Source organism: Oncorhynchus keta, unplaced genomic scaffold (genome assembly GCF_023373465.1).
Source record: "Oncorhynchus keta strain PuntledgeMale-10-30-2019 unplaced genomic scaffold, Oket_V2 Un_contig_26588_pilon_pilon, whole genome shotgun sequence".
NCBI lineage: Eukaryota > Metazoa > Chordata > Actinopteri > Salmoniformes > Salmonidae > Oncorhynchus > Oncorhynchus keta.
This window is the reverse complement of record NW_026285052.1, coordinates 57,010-73,310: the sequence shown is the minus strand read 5'-3', so window position 1 is coordinate 73,310 and position 16,301 is coordinate 57,010. Positions and strand designations below refer to the sequence as shown.

Here is a 16,301-nt window from a genome sequence, read left to right as displayed (position 1 = left end):
TGAGTGTCATCCGATGAAGATCATCAACGGTTAGTGATTAATTTTATCTCTATTTGTGCTTTTTTTCTTCTCTCTCTTTGGCTGGAAAAATGGCTGTGTTTTTCTGTGAGTTGTTGGTGACCTAACATAATCGTTTGTGGTGCTTTCGCCGTACATCCTATTTGAAACCGGACACTGAGGTGGGATTAACAACAAGACTCCATTTAAAATAATATGAGAGACATGTATGTTTGAGGAATTTTAATTATGAGATTTCTGATGTTTTGAATTTGAACTTTCACTGGCTGTTGTCATATCGACCCCGTTAACGGGATTGCAGCCATAAGAAGCTTTAAACATGTACATGACACTGCAACAACATTTCCCCATGGGGAAGTCGTGTCTTTGGCATCATTTAAAGTGAAGACTGTTATTTTATCAAATCAATTCTCTGTAATTATTATTACGTGATTAAACTAATTGTGTACATATAATTATCTAGGAAGTCGGGGCACCATGGAAAATCTTCAGATTACAAAGTTATAATTTTCCAAATATAACTCTTCAGATATTTTAATATCTGATTAATTAGTCTTTTATTAATGAATTATTCTGTACCTCACGTCAGTCTCATCTGAACGTCGTAAATTGTTGGTTATCTGCATGAACCCAGCCTTTACTATGAATCCTCCATACACCAATTGGCTTAATCATGTATATACTATCTAACTAAATAATCACAGAAATGCATAAACAAACAAACAGTAGATGTGTTCCAAACAAATGATAGGGAAGATTCCCTAGTGGGCTAAACCAATATGACGGCTTGGTGGACAAAGGGAAGTGGGTGTGGACTGAGAAAGAAGTGGGTGTGGGCTGAGAAAGAGTGGGAAAGACAAAAGGAATCTATATTCATTGAAATGCCCATCTATTGCACATGAACGCTCACTCATTCGGGAATAATTGCAATCAATATATATTTATGCCCAGTGTGTCGTTGTGATCTTTTCTGTTGGAATCCGGTCCGTCTGATGGAGTCGCGCTCTCTCTCTTTCTGTGGTTAGAATGGATACTCCAGAGTACCATTCAGAAATGTCCTCATAGGATAGATGTTTTGGCGGTTGTCTGTATTTGCATCCCAGGTTTACATCATTTCTAGCTGCAGACTAGTAATTAGTATCTTAGATTTTCTCTTATTCTGTATGGATCTATAGTCTCAGAGTTTAATCATTTCCAGCCTTGTAGCCAATTCTCCATGTGGTATGGTTAGGAACTAAATAACTATTTGCAATCACAGCTCATGCTGAGGGTTGGCTCAGTCTTGGTTCTCAAACCTGTGCCACCTCAGCTCACACCGAGGTATGCGTGGTCTGAAGAGGATTTCCTCAGGAGGGGGTTTTATTCGTAACAATAGAAAGGACGCCTGGTCTGTGCTCACGGGGGCCAATGACTTAGTTAAAGGGAATACAATTCTCTCACATTAAAGGTTTAACATCCCATTACATCACTTCACAAATAGTTTCATCTTTACTCATTAATTTTATACGTGAATTAGATGCAAACCCTATAATTGAGAAATGTACATATTCAGAGATATGGTTGTGTGTTTCCTGTCCTCTCTGAGGTCACCAAATGAAACACACTCGTCATACCCGTCCCGTAAGAGTCCACAGACCATTCCCACAAGTGGGCATTTTGTTTCATATTCTCATTTTGGGGATTTAGGAGTTCGCCAAGTGAAATCCTTTGTTCTCTCTGTGTCTCTCTTTCTGCATGACCAGAGGGAGAGTCTCTGCCAAGAATTTATGACCTGAGATAACAGAACCTGGAGGTAGGAGAGCGTGAGAGAGGGGGAAGCCACGATCTACAACCAGAAAGGGCCACATCATGAGAGGGACAAAAAAGTCAGTCAACTTATAGTGTATTCTGCAGCTGCCATTATTCTGTTTCAATTATCATCTATTATCTCCATAAATATAGTGACTGCAGACAGAGCACGCAGAGGGAGGGGTCCACATGAAATATATGAGCGCAGCCCCAAGATAGGTACATATGGGAACGTATGGTCCTGTGTCATTCATCTCATTGGCCCAACAAATGCATCTTTCAAACTCAGAAGCAGGAGTCAAGTCAGGTCAATGCCAGTTCAGTCTTTTTAGCTATTTGCATGTGAAAATATCTTGTAATCCTATTTTAATATTGCTTGGTAGTGTTTTGTTTTGTTTTGTTGGTGGGCCTACTTATTGATGGTTAACAAATATCACAGAGTGTAGCTTAAAACTTATTTGGGACTGGAGGGCAGTATTGAGTAGCTTGGATAATAAGGTTCCCAGAGTAAACTGCCTGCTACTCAGGCCCAAAAGCTAGAATATGCATATCACTAGTATATTTGGATAGAAAACACTCTGAAGTTTCTAAAACTGTTTGAGTGATGTCTGTGAGTATAATAAAACTCATATGGCAGGCAAAAACCTGAGAAAAAAATCCAACCAGGAAGTGGGAAATCTGAGGTTTGTAGTTTTTCAAGTCATTGCCTATCGAATATACAGTGTCTATGGGGTCACTTCCTACGGCTTCCACTAGATGTCAACAGTCTCCAGAACCTTGTGTCAGGCTTTTACTGTGAAGGGGGAGCGAATGAGAGCTGTTTGAGTCAGGTGTCTGGCAGAATGCCATGAGCTAAAACATGCGCGTGCCAGTGAGAGGTAGCTGTGTTCCTTTTAATTTCTAAAGACAAGAGATAGAGATTTTGTTTAACAAGTAATATTTATATTTATATTTAATATAAAAGGTAGGGGTAAAGGTTATTGACACCTCTGTTTTCAATTCCTTTCAGTACCTTACCTTACAAAGATAACGGCACTGATCCTTTTTCTAAAATGTTTTGTGAGACGAAGAACACATTGAGATGAATCATTCCTCCGTTCAGAATCCTTCCAGATTCTTGATATCTTTTGTCTGTGCTTATCGACTGTCCTCTTCAATTCAAACCACACAATTTCAATGGGATCCAAGTCGGGAGACTGAGATGGCCATTTCAAACTGTCAAAAAATCTCAGTGAACAAATCCATTGAAGAGGCCCAGACTAATCCATTGCGGAGGCTGTGGGAATGGCACAGTCTAAGGCGAAGGGGAGTGGCTAAAATGCATATCTCTCTCCAGAATGTACTCTTTCCCGTCAATTTGTGCACATTCATTGTTTCATAACTTTATTGTGTGAATTGTTTGCGTTTGATTGTTATTAGTGTCTATCAATTCCACATTACATACAGTACCAGTCAAAAGTTTGGACACATCTACTAATTTCAGGGTTTTTCTTTATTTTTACATTTTCTTTACATTATAGAATATTAGTGAAGACATCAAAACTATGAAAAAACACATATGGATTCATATAGTAAGCAAAAAAGTTTTAAACAAATCAAAATATTTTATTTTTGAGATTATTTAAAGTAGTCACCCTTTGCCTTGAAGACAGCTTTGCACATTTAATTTGTGGAATTTCTTTCCTACTTAATGTGTTTGATCAGTTATGTTGTGACAAGGTAAGGGTGGTATACATAAGATGGCCCTATTTGGTAAAGTCCATATTATGGCAAGAACAGCTCAAATAAGCAAAGAGAAACGACAGTCCATCACTACTTTAAGACATGAAGGTCAGTCAATCTGGAAAATGTCAAGAACTTTGTAGGTTTCTTAAGGTGCAGTTGCAAAAACCATCAAGCGCTATGATGAAACTGGCTCTCATGAGAACCGCCAAAGGAAAGGAAGACCCAGAGTTACCTCTGCTACAGAGGATTAGTTCATTAGAGTTAAATGCACCACAGATTGCAGCCCAAATAAATGCTTCACAGAGTTCAAGTAACAGACATCTCAACATCAACTACTAAAGGAAACCAATGAGAAGAAGAGACTTGCATTGGGCCAAGAAACATGAGCAATGGACATTAAAAAGGTGGAAATCTGTCCTTTGGTCTGATGAGTCCAATTTTGAGATTGTTGGTTCCAACTGCCATGTCTTTGTGAGACGAAGAGTCTGTGATTGATTATCTCTGCATGTGTGCTTCCCACCTTGAAGCATGAAGGAGGAGGTGTGATGGTGTGAAGGTGCTTTGCTGGTGACACTGTGATATATTTACAATTCAAGGCACACTTAACCAGCATGGCTACCACAGCATTCTGCTGTGATGCCATCCCATCTGGTTTGTGCTTGGAAGGACCATCATTTGTTTTTAACAGGACAATGACCCAACACACCTTCAGGCTGTGTAGGGGCTATTTGACCAAGAAGCAGAGTGAAGGAGTACTGCATTAGATGACCTGGCCTCCACAATCACCTGACCCAAATGAGATGGTTTGAGATGAGTTGGACAGCAGAATGAAGGAAAAAGCAGCTAACAAGTGCTCACCGTATGTGCGAACTCCTTCAAGACTGTTGGAATATCATTCCTCATGAAGCTGGTTGAGAGAATTCCAAGAGTGTGCAAAACCATCATCAAGACAATAGCTTAATATTTTGAAGAATATAAAACATACACTACCAGTCAAAAGTTTTAGAACACTCATTCAAGAGTTTTTGTTTATTTTTACTATTTTCTACAATATAGAATTATTGTGAAACAGATCAGGGTGTGACAAAATTAACTTTTAAGAAGGCCTACCTGTTAAGTGAAATGCATTCCAGGTGACTACCTCATGAGAGAACACCAAGAGTGTGCAAAGCTGTCATCAAGGCAAAATGTGGCTATTTGAAGAATCTCAAATGAAAAATATAATTTGATTTGTTTTACACTTTTTTACTATATAATTCCATATGTGTTATTTCATAGTTTTGATGTCTTCACTATTATTCTGCAATGAAGAAGAAAAATAAAGTACTCATTCAAGAGTTTTTGTGTCCAAACTTTTGACTGGTACTGTGTACTCGCAGTAGTACATTCACCATTAATTCCTGTCATTTCTACAAAATGAATAATCTACAACGCTTGTTTGGAACTTCTTGTGACTCCCCATCCCGGATCCGGGAGCGTTTTTTAAATTTTTTATTTCATCTTTATTTAACCAGGTAGGCTAGTTGAGAACAAGTTCCCATTTGCAACTGCGACCTGGCCAAGATAAAGCATAGCAGTGTGAACAGACAACACAGAGTTACACATGGAGTAAACAATTAACAAGTCAATAATACAGTAGAAAAAAGAAGAGTCTATATACATTGTGTGCAAAAGGCATGAGGAGGTAGGCGAATAATTACAATTTTGCAGATTAACACTGGAGTGATAAATGATCAGATGGTCATGTACAGGTAGAGATATTGGTGTGCAAAAGAGCTTAAAATAAAATAAATAAAAACAGTATGGGGATGAGGTCGGTAAAAATGGGTGGGCTATTTACCGATAGACTATGTACAGCGGCAGCGATCGGTTAGCTGCTCAGATAGCAGATGTTTGAAGTTGGTGAGGGAGATAAAAGTCTCCAACTTCAGAGATTTTTGCAATTTGTTCCAAATCGCCCGGAAATTGCAGTCAGGAACACTGCGAAAAATATTCCAAATTAGCTCCATAATATCGACAGAAACATGGCAAATGTTGTTTATAATCAATCCTCAAGGTGTTTTTCTAATATCTATTCGATAATATATCAGTTGGGACAATTAGTTTATCAGTAGGACCGATTGGAGTAATACCTATTTTACAGGAGAATCTCTCTGGGAGCCATCATGTGACCACTTACGCAATGTAGCCGCCTACAGCTATTCTTCAACATAAATGCGTAAAACTACGTCACAATGCTCTAGGCACCTTGGGGAATACGTAGAAAGCATAAGCTGGTTGATAGGGCATTCACAGCTCAATAGGGACTCATTGGAACACAGCGCTTTCAAAATATGGGGCACTGCCGGCAACAACAGTTCTGTTATACTCACAGACAATATCTTTACAGTTTTGGAAACGTTAGAGTGTTTTCTATCCACAGCTGTCAATTATATGCATATTCTAGCATCTTGTCCTGACAAAATATCCTGTTTAAAACGGGAACGTTTACTGCCCCTAGAGTCGCAACACAGGAGACAGGTAATTTCTGTAAATGCATTTACATTACATTTACATTTAAGTCATTTAGCAGACGCTCTTATCCAGAGCGACTTACAAATTGGTGCATTCACCTTATGACATCCAGTGGAACAGCCACTTTACAATAGTGCATCTAAATCTTTTAAGGGGGGGGGGGGTGAGAAGGATTACTTTATCCTATCCTAGGTATTCCTTAAAGAGGTGGGGTTTCAGGTGTCTCCGGAAGGTGGTGATTGACTCCGCTGTCCTGGCGTCGTGAGGGAGTTTGTTCCACCATTGGGGGGCCAGAGCAGCGAACAGTTTTGACTGGGCTGAGCGGGAACTGTACTTCCTCAGTGGTAGGGAGGCGAGCAGGCCAGAGGTGGATGAACGCAGTGCCCTTGTTTGGGTGTAGGGCCTGATCAGAGCCTGGAGGTACTGAGGTGCCGTTCCCCTCACAGCTCCGTAGGCAAGCACCATGGTCTTGTAGCGGATGCGAGCTTCAACTGGAAGCCAGTGGAGAGAGCGGAGGAGCGGGGTGACGTGAATGCATTCAATATATTATTTTTGCTCTCATTGTCGTAGTGGACAAGTTGTTTGCAGACCGCACAGCCTATGTTACGCTTATGAGAAATACGTTTTGGTTTATTTTATTTCTCTTCAGTTTTGTCAATTTATTCATTCTCTTTTGTTTGCAGCGCTCCTGTCAATGTTGATTACGCTCACCTGATTTCACATAGAAGTAGGCCTATAGGCCCATTCGGGGATCTGATAGTATTTCTGATTCTCTTAATGCACCACCACTAAGGAGCTGTGGAGCTTCTCAAATAGCAAGCAAACAAAGTCTGTTTTTACATCTATTGAGAATGACAATTGTTCCTCAATGTATCTGAAAGATCTTTCCCGCTCTCTCCCTTTTGATAACCACTCAGCGTGAAAGGGGAAAATGTCATCCACTGATCCAGTGGAAACTTCATAAAATAGGCCTACCTGATTACTTCTTATCCCTTGTGCAAATAGCCTACAGCTATGTCTGTCCCGAGCTCACTGGCAAGGGAAACTCTAAGGGCCCAGATTATTTTCTACAATGCTAGAGCAAGCTTCATGCCAGACCGAAATTAATTCAAGATCATTGCAGACAGGCCATGCATAGCCAATGTGATTTAATAATAATAATAATAATATATGCCATTTAGCAGACGCTTTTATCCAAAGCGACTTACAGTCATGTGTGCATACATTCTACGTATGGGTGGTCCCGGGGATTGAACCCACTACCCTGGCGTTACAAGCGCCATGCTCTACCAACTGAGCTACAGAAGGACCATAAGGCATTTATTTTTATCGGGATATTTTCTACCTGCAGGCTGAAATGTTTTATGTAGGCTACTTTAACAAAGTTGGTAATAACAATAGAATTTACTTTTTAGGTTTGTACATTACATGACCAAAGTATGTGGACACGTGCTCGTCGAACATCTCATTCAGAAATCATGGGCATTAATATGCTAACATAATTGCAAGGGTTTTCTAATGCTCAATTAGCCTTTTAAAATTATAAACTTGGATTAGCTAACACAACGTTGCTGATAATGGGCCTCTGTACTCCTATGTAGATATTCCATTTAAAAAATCATCTATTTCCAGCTACAATAGACAACATCAACAATGTCTACACCGTATTGCAAATCAATTTGATCTTATTTTAAATGGACAAAAAAATAAATTTTCTTTCAAAAACAAGGACATTTCTATGTGGCCCCAAACTTTTGAACAGTAGTGTACTTTGCAATTCTTTTGAATGAGCGTAGTTTTCAACTGTATGTAGTGGATCCATTCTGTCTTTCCCGCTCTTTATCTGTCCCCACCCATTTCCATTGTGTACCAAGTCGTCATATCGGGTTTAGTCCACTAGGGACTTTTCATTACATTATGTAGTAATCAAGGTGTACGCTATTCTGTTTGTGTGTTTATGTAATTCTATGTGATTATTTAGTTAGTTAGTAAATAAATTATAAAGTCAATTTGTATATCGCTGATTCATCATTTATGCTAGGGTTCGTGCAGACATCCAAGGATTTTGTGCAATTCAGAATGAGACTGAAGGTAAATAAGAATGAATGAATTGACTGATGTAAGAGATATTTGTCTTTTTAGTTTAATTGGGAGATAGTAACTCGTTAAATTACTTTTCCCATGGTGCCCCAGATTACTACTTAATTAATTGTTGCATAATAATTTTACATGGTATGTAATTATTTTATAAAATAACAGTCAATCACATTAATGATAGTCAAGACACAACAATGGCTACCGACGTGAGCGCTACGGGCGGTAATCATTTAGGCAGGTTACCTTTGCTTCCTTGGGCACAGGGACTACGGTGGTCTGCTTGAAACAGGTATTACAGAAATAGGTATTACAGACTCGGTCAGGGAGAGGTTGAAAATGTCAGTGAAGACACATGCCAATTGGTACGCACATGCTTTGAGTACACATCCTGGTACTCAAAATATACAACAATGAACTATATTCAGGAAGTACACAGAAATTCCAATTCTAATTCCCGTAAAATGTCAAGGTCGATTTTGGTTTACTTTCTGAATTGACTGGAATGTAAATGGAACTGACCTCAACATTGGTTAGCACACTTGGACACAACCACACCTGGGATTTGAACTCATAACCTCTAGGATGCCATTAAGAGGAATTTCCTGCATTGCCAGCAGATATGTGGCCATGACAGAGATCAACCACAGATGTATTGGCAAGAATACATTTCTGCATTTTGCAAGTTACCCGGAATCAAGTCAATAATTGTGTGATTGTCACGTGAAGTTTGATGTTATCAGATGTTGAGATTTTGCATCCCCATGTTGTCACATGTATTTCACATCAATTTCACATGAGATCATGTTCTCACATGTGCTAACATGTTGTGACATGTTTAATTTTATGTTAACATATTAACTTCACATTAAATCACATAAATCGCTCGATTAGTATGTTTTAATTTCATGAGGGAAACCTCAATGACACATACATGTCTTCACATTTTATTTTGGCCTAAAGTATAGTGCACTGAATGGGGGAATCAAGTGTCATTGGAAATTTCATCACTAAACTTTCAGAAAGTGTGGTACAAAATGATTGAATTCCTTGGTCGTTATGAAAAGCAGCTGTGTGTGTTGGATTAGCAACTATCTCTAATGTTGTTATAGACAGCTTTAGTACACAAAGTCCTACAGGAGATACAACGTCGGATTGAGCACTTGATGATGTTGTATTTTGTTGTTGTTGTCTTCTCTCTTTCGATCTCTAACAGAAATCACTGTGCGTATGTGGTCCAGAAGAACATCACGTGTATGATTGAGGACGGCATGGCCACCTATGTGAAGGCAGAGTACACCACCAAGTGCATCTGGGGTCAGAAGTGTCCTGTCGTCATGTAAGTCTACACTCTTCGAAAAAATATTAAATTCCAATTTAATTCAATTCCAAAGATGTTTTGTTTGTACAATTCAATTCCCATTCAAAAAGTCCAAACAGTTGAATTCCAATTCAATTCCAATTCCATGAGTTGAAGATTTTTTTAAATTAGAATGTAATGCTTTGTAAATTCTTCACTTCATGAGTGAATTCAATAATTTCAAATTCAATTGGAATTGACCCCAACCCTGATAGTTACTCAATTCAGACCCACCAGCCTCTGACACTACTTATCGTAACATGAGAGAGGATACATACAGGGACATAATAGATACTGATAGTAGCTAGCTTTCCATCCAGTTTGCAACATATTTTCATTCGAATATTCTATAATCTGAAACCCACCAGTGGTGTTTCCAACAAACTGGCTCATTGCAGATGAAAACATGCCAGTGATTACGTCTTGGTACTTTCGCTCTAGCCAACATCTCGCGGATACAGTGGTCTGCAGGTAGGCTAGTTTAGATGATGATATTATGGATAAGAGCCAGAATGTTTTTATTTGTAAAAACAGCAGCCAAGCATCGATCATCATGTCACTAGAATAAAACCCTTAATATTTATTGGAAAGGAGCATCAGGCTCATCACCTTGCACTTTCACCACCCTGTGAAGTTCATCGTAACTTATTTCATCTGTAGCCTAATAAACTGCATGGTAGGCCAATCCCTAGTCGTAGTAGGAGGACCACACACCATCACTCCACATTTACTTCTGTATGATAATTATTATATCAATATTTGTGCATAAATATAATCCTTTTAAAGACCTCCAAAAGATCCCACAATGTCGAAAGAACAAATGATCTGTTGTACGGAAATGTCCTGTTTCCATCACAGCTGTCATGATTTGTTTTTATATGGTATGACTTGACTCGCATAAAACTGTGGATGGGAACGTGGTTTATGAGACTCACCCCACTGCTGTACACTTTCCGTATAGTTTTGACAGGCACAGCAAAGTAGGTGGTGTACCATGCATTGGGACTCATGTATATGTGCTGCCCTCTGGTGGTGTCAGTTTGTATTACTAGTTAACTCCACACTGTCCCTCCAGCTGCACTTCCAGCTGTGTTTGTGGTCAGTGGCTCTGTGACTCTGCTCAGGCCTCAAAGGTTGGAAAGTGTTAATGGTCTGCTAGTTTTCATAATAATTGGATTCTTGTCAAATTTGACCATTTATTTCCATCTCAGTGGATTATAAACAAACTCACATTATGGTTATTACAGAGGCCACCTTTTCAGTATAAGTTTACAGTGAAATTGTGCTGTGTCCGTTTGTGTGCATGCATGAGTGCGTATGTGTTTGTGTGTCTATAGCTCATCTCTGTAATGAGTGTGTGAGCTGGGATGTCAGATTCTCTCTGATGTGACTGAAGCCTCTCAAAGGTCCTCTGTAGTGACATCACAGAGAGAAAGCATTTCTACTTTTTTTTAATGTAGGGAATGAGATAGAAGAGAGAGAGGAAAGAGAGAGTAGAGATCACTATTCTTCAGTAGAAGAGTAGACACCTTAAGACATAACCGTCTCAGTGAGGTCAATGACCCTTGTAACAATCCTTCATCTGAGAATGCCTCATCATCATCAGCACACTAAAGTGTCTCTTTATCTCCAAATCTACTGTTCATACCCTCCCCAGTATCAATATACAAACCTTGATCCTTTGATCTACCATCTTCTCTCCTCCCATCTCACTTTCTGAGATAGTCACTGACCTCTTGTTATCTTCTCTCCTCTCCATCCACTCCAGGTACCGGACCTTCTACAAGCCCAAGTATAAGGTGGGCTATAAGAGAATTACTGCGCTGGAGTGGAGGTGTTGTCCTGGCTACTCTGGGGAGAACTGCTACGATGGACCCACCACTCTGCCCCCTTTCAAAGGGGGTGCCCCACACCGACCAGGGATCAAGGGGTACCCCCATGGGCAGCCCCAACCTCCCCTGATCCAAAAACCTGTCCCTGGTGGGGCTAATCTGGAGCCAGGGAGCCCCTTCCCAAATCAGCCTAATAGCAGACCCATCCCCACTGGACAACTGCCCACCGGGAACGGCAAACCCAACTATGGTGAGTCCAGACATTGGGTGAAATATTTGCCCATTTATATTTTCAAACTGTGATTCACTTCTCCCTCCCTTGCCCTGTGTAATAACGTTTTCTCTTTCTCTCTGGGTCATAAAGTTGGTGGAGACCGTCTCGATCGTATGGAGGAGGACCTGCTTCGTCTGACCCAGGATCTGGACATTCTGAACGGGGTGATGGCCAGCCTAGAAGACCGCCTGCACCTCTCTCTCCGGGAGGACACAAAAAATATGCTGGGCTCCTTGCTCTCCACCGTCCCCCGTCTTTCAGACACCTCTGTTGGCTTTGGGGTGATCCCAGACGGGACCCCAGATGGCCTGGAGGGGGGAGAGGGACTCCCTGGGTTCAGAGACCTGGCTGGGAGGGTGACAGAGGTAAAGGATGAGCTCAAAGCCAAAGGACATGTGCTTGAGGAGATACAGGTGGGTGCTACGGTTTTGTTAATGTTATTAGACTGGTTTATGCTAGCTTATGGAAATGTAGCAGATGTCTAAATCAATAATATCACTTTTGCTGATTGGTAACATTCTGAATCTCACACTGAGGTTCTGAGACTAGGCTATTTCCACACAATGTCATTCACTTACAGTGTCAAAGAATTTGAGGTGTTCCTAAAGCCAAACCATTGTCTTTCCTCAGGGCATGGTTCTGGGCCATGAAGGGCAGCTGAAAAAGTTGTTGGAAGCTGTGACTGGCAGGCCCATCACTGGGTCAGTCTCTCCCTCCACCCTGGAGGAGCTGCTGGATGCTAAACTAGCAGGTGTCCGCGCTGACATCCTGGACGGCTTTGAGAGGCGTCTGTCTGGCCTGGAGAACCACTGTGAGGAGAGGATAGGAGAGGTCCAGAGACAGTGCCATAATGAACACATGAACGGCCAGGAGCACATACAGCAGTCTCTGGACGGCAGAGAAACTGGACTGAGAGAGGAGCTGGGTACCCTGCAGGCCCAGATACAGGGACTGACCCTCACTGAGAGCTGCTGTGGACAGGTACCAATGAACTTTGGTGTTTCTCAATGCTACTGGACATGGCATGTTTTTATTGAGGCAACACATCAATACTTCAAACAGTAGCTACCACATCAAATGTTATGGGCATACACACCTTGAAAAATGCACTAGGAAAATTGGGTTACAGTTATTCAATGTAAATATGAAATATTATCTGCTAAATCGCTAAAACTTGTATATTACTCAAATATTTGCTAAATGTCTTATTGCTACACTGTATGCCTGACATGTGACTGTCCCAGCAGGTGAACAGCCTGTCGCAGAGGATGTTGATGCTGGAGGAGTCAGTGAAGGGCTTAAAAGAGTCCCAGCTGGAGCTTCAGGTTTCTCTCACTGACCAGACCATCCACATTGAGACCCTGATAGAGGCCCATCTGGAAGACATGGATGTCAGGCTCAATGTCACCGAGTCTGGGGACGTAGGGGTTGGCAAGGTGCCTGGGGGTCTGGATGGCTTCAAGACCCTGCTGAAGGACAAGCTGAAGTCCCTGGAGGAGAGGGTGTTTGTGGCTTTGGAGGAGCTGAGTAACACCACCGCCCCAACTCTGCTGGAGGGTCAGGTGATGCCTGCCCTGGAGACAGAGATTGAGTCGGTCAGGAGGAGGGTGGAAGGAGATCTGGACTGCATCCAGAGGAAACTCACAGACCTGGAGCTCCTCTGCACCTCCTCCTGCTCCCACGCCACTCCCCCTGGAGGAGGCGCACGGACAGGCCTAGCGGCGGAGTGTGAGGCGGTGGAGAAGAAGGTGTCAGGCCGTCTGGACTCCCATGCTGACCAGCTGGACCGTCTCAATACCACCCTGCAGACCCTACTGAGCCGCATTGCCCAGGAGGACGAGGAAGGCTCTGTCCAGGGAGAGATCACCCTCCTCAAGATCAAAGTCAACTCAGTCAACCGCACCCTGAAGGGCCTGAGGGACTCTGTTAGCCTGTTCAGTAAGGAAGTGGGCCATGCTAATGCCACGTGGACACACAGGGAGAATCAGCTAGCCACACAGGTCCAGGGTATCACCCAGCTGGTGGGACGCCAGGCCTTCCTCCTGGGGGCCGGGGAGCACCGACTAGCCCAGCTAAAGGGGGAGCTGGTGAGCATGAGGAGGAGACTGGCTGGGGAGCTGCAGGGCTGCCGGAGTACGGCCCTGGGGGTGCAGAGGGAGGTGGAGGAGGTGGATAGTCGAGTGGCCCAGGTGGAGGGACAGTGTGGTAGCCTGGGGGAGCTGGCGGACAACCTGGAGAGGATCAGGACAGAGCTGGAGAGACACTCAGACTTGCAACTGTCACAGGTCAAAGGAACGATGGCCAGTCACTCCACACAGCTGGCCAAACTGAAGGGAGAAATGAAAGACTGTGTCGGAAATGGCTCAGCCAATCAGAGGGGAGACCAGTAACACTTGTGCTATGGAGAAAGACGTATGTCCTCTCATCTTCTGCTCTCCTTCATCTGCTCAAATGGGAAACTTGAGAACAGATTCATTCCTGCATTTTCAGATCAGTGAAGGAGAGGAGATGAGTAGAATAGGCCATTTGAAGCTATTGAAATGCACCCTTGGTTGTATAGTTGGGCAATATTTTCCCTCAAGTTTTTCTTCAAAAGGGGCATTTAGTTTTTTTCTTATAGTTTTGTTTTCACATTTTATATTGATATTAACTGACTTTTTAACTTATTTGAAGAAAAGATGACTTCATTGTTATACTGTATTAGACATATTTGTGAAAAATTATCAACAAAAACAAAGCAAATGATATCCCACTGGGCACAGACGTCAATTCAATGTCTATTCCACATTTGTTCAACTCAATTTGATTGAAATGAAGTGGAAACAACGTTGATTCAACCAGTATGTGCCCAGTGGGTTGGGACTATGGGTTTCTACCCTGCAAGCACACTCTACTCTCTGTGTGGACTGTCCTTTAAAAATACTGTATGTCAATATGAAAGGTGCTAGACATTTGGTTAACATTCATTTTTGAGTATTTCTCCTTAAAGGTCCCGAACATCATCAAAATGACTGTTGCTTCTACATTGATAAAGTTGGATCATAAAGTCACTGGTCCCCTCCCCCATGTCAAACGCTTGGATTCAGGAGGCAGGCCAGATACTCCTTCCTCTATCTCTGGACAGGCATAACCAAGGCTTTACGTCCGGCTTTATGCAACGTCACATGAAGCAGGAAGTGTAAAACCCCAACGGTAGCGTCTTATCATATATATTATGTTCTGCCTTAAAACCGACATCACGTGCCCCTACGCCTTGATTTGGTCTTGTCAACAAACCATAAGCCAGTATCTCGCTCAAACAGAACGTATGAAGACATCAGAAAGCTGTGGCTGCTTTTCATTTCGGGTGGGCAGGAGGCAGCTTTACCAATTGGGGAGAACATTCGATGAGTCGTGCCAAGAAGCTCGTCCTGAAAACGGATGCCATCATAGACAGTGGATCTTGGAAGCGCTGACCATAATGTAAGTATCAGAGTTCGATGTCTGACACGGTAGCCAACATTGTTGGAGATCATAGGCCTAACGTCAAATAATGCAACTGTGGCTGCTTTGACATGTAAACGGTATATTTTCTATAACACAGCTGAGTCACTACAGTATATGGTTTTTATCTTTCATCCCTAAGCCCCCTACATTTAGTCTTAGAACACACAGCTGGCCCCAAGGGATGTTGTCCACAAAAGGAATATAATATTTTGCCCTTTCATTTCGTTGTCTTACAGTTGATGTATCTTGTGTCATTGGGGCTAGTCATGATGATTTATATTTTTTTTTGGGGGGGGGGGATTATAGTTATTAATTTCAAATCTGCATCAGTTGAGCAATTCACACACACTAAAATTCAAAATAAAAACATTGAAAAGTTTCACAAAAACTGCACAACCAAATATTGCATATTTCAAATAAAAAACACCTTGTAGAATGAGAAAACAAATAGAAAACACATTGTAGAATGAGTAGATAGAATCATAAAATACAATAAAATGCACTACCCATTTAACAAACATTTCCCCTTTCAAAAACATTACAGGCTACGTAGAGAGGCTCCTAGGTCTCCTCTTCAATGAGATCACCTTTGATCCAGCTCCATAGGTGAGGAAGCTGTGCGAGCTGTCCATCGCAGGACACCTGTCTGCCCCAGTGTGAGCTGTTGTCTCCCGCTTCAATCTTTAGGGTGACTGAAGCCTGCTTGATTGAAGTGAGGTATATGGGTTCCTCGCCCCTCCCCATCAATCTCTGTAGTTGTATTTCCTGAATCATAAGTAATTAACTTTCACGTGATATGATATCACATTTTGTTATAGAAACTTTTTAAAAAGCATTCGGACAGGAGATGAGTGTTAGAAATGACACAAATCAATGGGTCCTACACACTGTAGGGTGGCCGGGTGCCTATATCAGGCACATGGCTCTAATTATGTATCTTCTGTCAAATTATGTCTCACCATTACTTCTCACCTTTATTTCTCATGAGTGTTCTAGTTGATCTTTTTGCTATGCTGGCCTATCATAGAATATAAAATAAATGTCTGATCTTTACATACAATCCTGACCATATTGTCACTTGTGATGCTAATGCAGAGGCACCAATCAATTGTCCAGTACACTTATTGTATGCTGTTTCCATGTACAGTCCCTTATGTCTATGGGTTGAGGCATACTATTTAGGCTTGGAATGACTTGTCCCATTGTTTAC

General features: G+C 41.7%; 1 protein-coding gene across 5 annotated transcripts in view; it reads left to right on the top strand.

The window, feature by feature from the left end:
- Positions 1 to 16,301, top strand: part of LOC118394880 (EMILIN-3-like) — a 69,723-nt gene that overhangs the window by 51,156 nt on the left and 2,266 nt on the right. For 2 of the 5 annotated variants that reach the window (XM_035788492.1, XM_052506526.1), the window contains 6 exons: positions 9,356 to 9,478; positions 11,268 to 11,581; positions 11,696 to 12,018; positions 12,236 to 12,586; positions 12,850 to 15,067; positions 15,636 to 16,151. In XM_035788492.1, the coding sequence (XP_035644385.1) occupies positions 9,356 to 9,478; positions 11,268 to 11,581; positions 11,696 to 12,018; positions 12,236 to 12,586; positions 12,850 to 13,995 (2,257 nt within the window). In that variant the 3' untranslated portion in view covers positions 13,996 to 15,067; positions 15,636 to 16,151. Of the gene's footprint in view, positions 1 to 9,355; positions 9,479 to 11,267; positions 11,582 to 11,695; positions 12,019 to 12,235; positions 12,587 to 12,849; positions 16,152 to 16,301 lie in introns of those variants that run through there. The other 3 variants (XM_052506525.1, XM_035788494.2, XM_052506524.1) reach the window with 3 other exon arrangements.